Source organism: Enoplosus armatus, chromosome 20 (genome assembly GCF_043641665.1).
Source record: "Enoplosus armatus isolate fEnoArm2 chromosome 20, fEnoArm2.hap1, whole genome shotgun sequence".
Lineage (NCBI taxonomy): Eukaryota > Metazoa > Chordata > Actinopteri > Centrarchiformes > Enoplosidae > Enoplosus > Enoplosus armatus.
The window spans coordinates 10,088,510-10,096,109 of record NC_092199.1 but is presented as its reverse complement, the minus strand read 5'-3'; the positions used below and the strand labels follow the sequence as shown (position 1 = coordinate 10,096,109).

Sequence of the window (7,600 nt, the reverse complement as noted above, 5' to 3'; positions counted from 1 at the left end):
ACTGTACTTATGCTGAGTGGTGCATGGCAGGCTGAGGGCAGCAGGTCCCTTCTCGTTACTGCCGGCTACACCTGCAGCACTGTTGTTTTCCATTCTGCTAATGTTAGAATAACATTAACTGTGAGAGAGGGCTCCTGTTTTACTGTGCTGGCTGTATGAGCAGTGGATGTGTAGGGATCATTACAATATTACATATTCCTTTATTGTTTTAAGTGTTCAAAAATCAGGACTAGAGCGAGTGGTAAAGCCACGGGCAGACATGCACTATTGATATCATTAAATTTTAACATGGGGAAATATACTTTGTCTCAAATGTGTAGACCAAGAAACTGAAAGAAGTGTGAAAACTACTGGAAATGTTTTTGTGCTTACATGGCAGAAACGCAAATGCAGCCACGATGCCATTTTCTGTGCATAGTGTTTGGTTATTTTGTGGCTGCAAACTAATGCACTTGCACCATGAACGTTGGCGTGACACAGCTGTGGCTGTGTTTATGCAGATTACATGCCACAGTGCAGCCTGGAGTGTTTGTCTTATGCCTTACTGTTTGATTAAAATTTTTCTGACAAGTTCTCATATTTCCTTGACCTTCTGATCTTAGCTCTTGAGACCATCAGTTTCTAAACTTAGAAAATTCCTCATTACAGTATATTGTGACTTTGTCTCGAACATATCGGAAAAATGCCTCTCAGAATCCGGAACATTTAGCCTTGACTGAAATAAGTTTTGGCTCCCAAGCAGAGGTTTGGTAAGCGTGTAATCTTAACAGTACTTTTATTTTTCTAATTTCATATGCTGATTGTCTTGTAGCCTACAGTACATCATCTCGTGTCACTGTATCATTATGCAATACTTACTTTTTGTTTCTGTTTAAAAACTACACATTCACACCTTTGGGCTGCTTCATACTGTTTGCTGCTGAACAGACTCACTGTAGTAAATGGGGGTTAAGCACATCGCTCAAGGGCAAGTAGATGGCAGTTGCAGAGGGAGGAAAGACTGCTACCCATTCATTTAGTTCCAGATCTTTCCATCTGGTCTGGACATAAGCCTGCATTTTGAGGGATACTGAGACTCCTGTGTGATATTTTATTCAACTAAAATGACCCTGTTTCCTGATCTATGAAGTTAAGAGATTCAGCCAAGAGGAACACACACACACACACACACACACACACCACATTTTCCAGTTCTACATTTGTGAACAGTGGGCCTTTTTCAATAGAAAATCAGCTGTGAGGCAGCTTAAAAAAGTAGCTCACAAATACACAAACCTCCTCACACTCATACTTCAGTCTGACACCCTAAACATTTGGTCACAAACACCCTGATACCAGCCAGAGTCGGTCTTCGTCTGTGTCCTTCAGTTCATTGCCTGTATGCCTGTCTGTGTGTCTGCCTGTTTTTTCTTCATCTTATTGAAGCACTGCCCTCACTTCAATGAGATGCTATTGTGCTATTTATCTACACACACACACACACACACACACACATATATATACACACAGAGACATCTTGATTGAGCGACAAGGTGAGGGAAAAACTCTGGCTGATGGATGTAATTTTCTATCGTCACCTCTGCCCTCTTTCAGCTCTTCTGCTTAAACTCGTCCTCCATTCGCCCTCTCCAGCTCATATTCTGTTGCATTTTCTGCGCTCTTTCATTCATCCTCAATCCGTTTGTCCAATTCAGGGGCCGCTGGAGCGTGTCCCAGCACACAGGAAAGGTGATGGATAATATAGACTCACCAGTTAAACCTGACCTCCATGTGTTTGGATTGTTTGAGGAACCTGAAGCACCCACAGGATCCCACAGGAGAACATGCAAGGAGGCCTCAGCTTGTCAGTGGGTTTGAACTTAAGACCCTCTTGCTTCAGGCGACAGTGCTACCCAATGAGCCAAACGTTTCACCATTTCAGTGGGGGTTACAGCTCTTTAGCAGTCTGTTCCTTTGCTTTTCTAGCAAACCATGTGTTTATGTGACTGTGTTGATTCATACATGCAATGTACAATGTGACGTATTTCGTACATATACTGCACGCATGCAGTATATTCATAGTGTACATGTGTTTATGTAGTTACAGTTTTGCTAACTTTAGTGACTGACTCAAACTCACAACCTTTCAGTTAAGGCTCTGAACCACTCACAGTATGTCTTAATCCTTCCTAACCACTGTTCCTCACTTTGGATTTAATGATAAAGTTACCAAATATTGGTTTATACTTTACGCATTGGTGTTGCTCATTCATTTCTGATGTTTCTTTTTTCTTTTATTCTTTTTTTTTTTTTTAATTATGGCTTTCTGACTTTGGGGATTTTTACTGTGAAAGTTAATTCACTGCGGATACACAAGGGGAAAGTATTGGAGCACTTTTTTAATGATCTTACTTGGGCTTTATGAAGTTTGAAACACATGAAGCATACCAGAATGTATTGTGGTGTATTGCTCCAAGCATTTATGTGTGTAAACAGGATAAATAAGTTTTAATTGAATTATAGTGTAGGTTGTAATTATGTTGGGAAAAGTCTGTAGTGTACTTTTTTAATGGAACAACTGTGAGCACAAACCTTATAGACTGCTAGAATTTAATTTAAATTTGGGAAATACGCTTATTGGCTTTCTTTCCAAGGTGAGACAATTGATTGCACTTTCATGTCTGTAAGGTAAATATGAAGCTACAGCCAGCGGCCGGTTAGCTTAGCTTAGCATTTGACTCATTTGAAACAGGGGAAAACTGCTACTGTAGCCTGACTCTGTCCAAAACCTCCACCTACCAAAACCTCCAAAGCTCACTAATTGTATGATATATCTTGTTTGCTCGGTGCATGGATAGGAGTGAAGCACTTTACTCAACAGTGGGCCAGGTTTACAGACAATATAAGACAGGTGGTCAATAGGACTAGCAGCAGCCCTGCAAGCAGGTGGCTGATGACGACCAGTCAGGTGATTGAGGCGGGAAACTGGTGGGCAGGTAAAGAATAACAAAAATCAAACAAATACATTAAGTGATTAACAAACAATGTAATATATGTGTAAATAAGGTAAAATAGGTTTTCAAAAAACAACAGCTTTTTAAAACAAATCATTCTATGAAATTACCTGGAAATAATCACTCATGTGTGAGTGAGAGAAGCCATGAGCTATGTTTGTATTTGAAACTGGGAGTTCAGTGGTCAATTTCATCAGTTTCATCTGCACATTTTGCTGCTGCTGGAGACGTGTGAAGACCTTCAGACTTGAACATGTACGGCCCTCCAGTGGATCTGTCATTTAAAAACATCATCCATGTTACAGGTAGTATCATGTTTCACTATGTTTTACAGTTGGTCTGTAACTTTACAGTCGGGGACCTTGACGGTGTTTATTGTTTTTTAATATTTATGATGGTAACCATGATATTCTTACAGTTCTCCTGGGGACTTCGCTTTGCTGTAATAACTCTTATATAATATAATTTATAATATGTATAATTTCCCCCCGGGGATCCATAAAGTATTTCTGATTCTGATTCTGATTCTCTTACGTTAAGTGTGCTAACATTTATCATAGGATTACAATACCATGGAAAGGTGCTATTTTTAGCCCATCTGCGCTTCTAGTTAATGAAAACCTTTAGAGTTACAGCTACTGGTGTTGCTTCTTGACACATCTGTGAGCGGCAAGATTTCACATGTGAAGAACTGTGTTGACACATACCTTGAGTGCTGTATTGTCCACGTGCTGTCACCTATGAGACACAAGGTTTTAATGAATAGGACACTCAAAAAAATAGACGTTATGTGAAATTAATGTACTCTCAAGTTGATCCCTCATTTCCAGTACTTGATTTCCTCTCTGATGTGTTTGTGGCTCAGATGCACTGGCAGAGGTACCCCAACGTGGCCTGCGGCCTTTAAACACAAACTCGAGGAGGAAGTACCTGAGCCGCTCTTTTCGTCTCAGTAACAACAGCATCACTGACCTCACTGGGCTCCAGTACATTCTGAGCCACTTCCTGGCTCAACCGGCGAAGCTCGGCTGGCTGGACCTGTCCTTCAACAAAATCCGATGCATAGACCCCGTGAGACTTCTCTCTTTCTTCTCTCGCATGTCTGCACATTAACTTCCTCTGTTTCTAAGCTTTCTGTTTTTCTTTTTTCTCTTTTTGATCCTAAACAAATATCACCATATTATTATCGCCAACTTTTTAAAATGTAAAATGTGGTCATCTATAGTTTGTTAATACTATATGATACTTCTTTACACTATACTCATAGTATTAGTATTTAAGTTTCTCTTCCAACGATGCTGGAATTTCTGATTTCTTTGCAAATTAACTATAACAGTGTTAAGCTTAAATTTCTTCACTGGTATAAATTGAGCATAAAGTATTATTTATGCATCTACACGTAGTTTAAATTGGCCATTTAGTTCACTGTGTGTGTTTGTGTTCCAGGTTTTATGCGAGCTGCCTGAACTGCGTGTGTTGTACCTTCATGGCAACAGCATCTGGAACCTGTCAGAGGTAGACAAGCTGCGAGAGCTACAGTATCTACACACCATCACGCTACATGGAAATGCCATAGAAACCCACAAAGGCTACAGGTGGAGACTTCATTGTCTTTTAATTTACACGTTTTACACTAACACACCCATTCTGCTTGGCTGGAAGGTGTTTGGCTGTACCATGCTTGTGTTTGCAGCCATTCTGGATCATGAAAATAACTAAATCTGTGTGCAGAACAGAACCAGACAGACAAAAAACTGTTGTAGTTAGTCAAGGTGGAGCTAATTGTAACATTTTACGTTTAGGTAGTCCAGATGTTCCCAAGCTGGGGGTCTACACCCTCCAAATGGGGATGATTAATGGGGTAGGAAAGAAGAAAACTTTTTTTTTTTTTTTTACACTTTTCTCTAATCCTTGCTTTATAGTGAAATATTGGATAGTCTTACTTATTTGTGCCTTAAACAGTTATTTAAATGAAACCACTCATAGACATCTGAAACGTGACAAGGAGACTCAGCCAGACTCTGCTTTTTTTAGGGGGTTGTTGGGAACAACTGGTTTAATCTAAACAATAAACAATTAAAATATATTGTATTTTATAACCTGATCATATGTTGTTTTATGTAAAGTATTCTTCTGAAATGTAACAAGTAACTACAACTGTCAAATAAATATACTGAGAGTAAAAAAAAAATATATATATTTCCCTCTGAATTGTGGTGGAGTAAAAGTATAAAGTTGCAGAAAATGGAAATGCTCAAGTAAAGTACAAGTACCTCCAAACTGTACTCAAGTACAGCCCTTGAGTAGATGTAATTCGTTACTTTCCATCACTGGAAACAGAGATGCTTGGCAAGCAAGTAGGTGACGTGTTAATAGATGCTTAAACGGCAATCAAGCTCATATTGCAGCACATATCCTGTTCCCATCTGCATAACAACACACACACACACACACACACACACACACATACACACACACACACATACACACAAAGAAGGTCACCCTTCACTGGTTGGATTTCTCACGCATTCAGCTTCTTGATTTAATTTTCATCTCATTTCATACTATCATTTATGTGAAATACCGGGGTAGTACAGACGAGGTCTACTTTGCATAGACTGAAAGATATCTTCCTTATTCAACATTGAATTTAGATTTGTTATATGGAAGCACATAAAATGTCCGTGCAGCCCCTGGATTTAAAGCTTATTGTGTGTGTTTAGGAGTCATGTGATTTCTGCTCTGCCTCAGTTGAAGAGGATGGATTTCAGTGCTGTGACACGCGAGGAGCGAGTCTTGGCAAATGTTTGGCGTCACTGTGGCAAAACCACCAACCAGAGTCTCCAGTGACTGTTACAATTCATGAAGTCATTCATTTGATGAATCGATTTTTAACTCACTGTCAAAACTGCTTTGCAATTAAATGTTTCCTTTCCCTAAAATATAATATGAATCTCTCTTTTTTCCCCCCGTCTTCTTGAGTTGATTCATTGAATTATGCCAGTAAAGCTTGATGAAATGAAATTTCTGGATATTTTTGGAATCCAGAGGCTTCTCAAAGTGGCAGCTGCCAGATAAATCTACTCTACCTCTGGCTGGCTGGCTGCTTCTCCTGGAGTTAGTGTGGATAAATTACAGTATAAGCTGACTGAACAAAACAGTGATAAAATAACTGCGATACTATTAGTATTGTTTGACTTATAGTAGGAAAATAAGCATATTGTGTTACAGTGAGATCATAGATTGTGCCTTTAATGCGAGCCAAACGTTCTGCTTTTTTGATTTACTTTAATTTACTTTCACCTCAGCCCCCTTTTCAGAGTACACAACCTCTATTTTTTCTTTATGTGCACTTTGGGAGTCCTAATTATGTGGCAGTAGTAGTACAATTGTAGGTCACCTGAACTGAATCTGAAATATAAAAGCTATGTTTGTGTGTGTGTGTGTGTGTGTGTGTGTGTGTGTGTGTGTGCGTGTGTGTGTGTGTGCGTGTGTGTGTGTGTGTGTGTGTATACTGCATACTGTATACTGTAATATGAATGGAGAATTTGTTTGGCATCAGTGTAAGGCAATCAGAACCCAATTTGCGGACACATGCATGCATGCCAGTACATTCACACACACACACACACACACACACACACACACACACAAATAACACAAATATGAATGTGATACGCTTTGGGTCTCTGCTATTACTGTCTGGTCTTGTTAGAGAGGAAATGTGGACCATAAATCAGCCCTGAGGCTGATTTAACTGGCTGTCCTCCAGGCTCTATTTGGTGCAGAATCGTGTATCAGTGTTTCCCCGCTGCAAAATCTTTAATTGGTGGGATGGAAATGTCCCTGAATCAGCATTTAGACCATGTGACACGAAAGCTGACCGCTGAAACCAATACTAATGACATTTTTTGAAACTGAATTTAGACCTTGTGGGACTGAACACTGAAATGGATACGTGTGTAAAGTAATTCTCTATGGCAGTATGTAGACCTCAGTTTCCTTTGAAACCTGTGCTAGCATGGTTCTTTTGAAACAGCATTTACACCGTGTATTTCAAACTGTGCAGGGAAGCCGATATCAATGAATATGTTTCAGTCACCATGGCAGCTGCTCCCAGCAGGAAGGCCTGCTTTGACTGTAGAAAACACTTACATGCACGTTACAGATTTTGACTACTGATTAGCTACTGTAAGTATTGTCGATATTTCAGATATGTTTTTCTCTATTTCATATGTTGAAGGCTGTAGGGAGTAGTATATTGTTGTATTGTTAGACCTGCAATATACAAGCTGAGCGTGACGTCTCAAAGGTCAGTGCAGCCTCATGCTAACACTTTAACAGTTAATCTGAGGGCTAACAACAGTAGTGCTGTTAAATCTGCTTTGAACAGACTAAAATGAACTGCTGACTCCTTAGAGTGTCTTTTAGTGCAACAGAACACCTCTATCCTGATTGACAGGTCGCCGTGGTAGTGACTTGTCAGTCACAAGGTAGCTCTATTTTACTCTAAATGGGACCATAATTTACAAAATAAACATCATGCTGTATTGAAGAAGACTTGAAACTAGCGATTGAGTCCATAAACTCATGAGGAAAATGTTTAC

At 39.6% G+C, this 7,600-nt stretch overlaps 1 protein-coding gene across 1 annotated transcript; it reads left to right on the top strand.

Annotated features, from left to right (window-relative positions):
* Nucleotides 1-3,246: 3,246 nt before the first annotated feature.
* LOC139303761 (leucine-rich repeat-containing protein 51-like) lies at nt 3,247-5,843 on the top strand. The gene is made up of 4 exons (XM_070927596.1): nt 3,247-3,298; nt 3,859-4,064; nt 4,440-4,588; nt 5,717-5,843. Exons 1-4 carry the CDS (start codon nt 3,247-3,249, stop codon nt 5,841-5,843), a joined length of 534 nt encoding a protein of 177 aa, XP_070783697.1.
* Nucleotides 5,844-7,600: the final 1,757 nt, after the last annotated feature.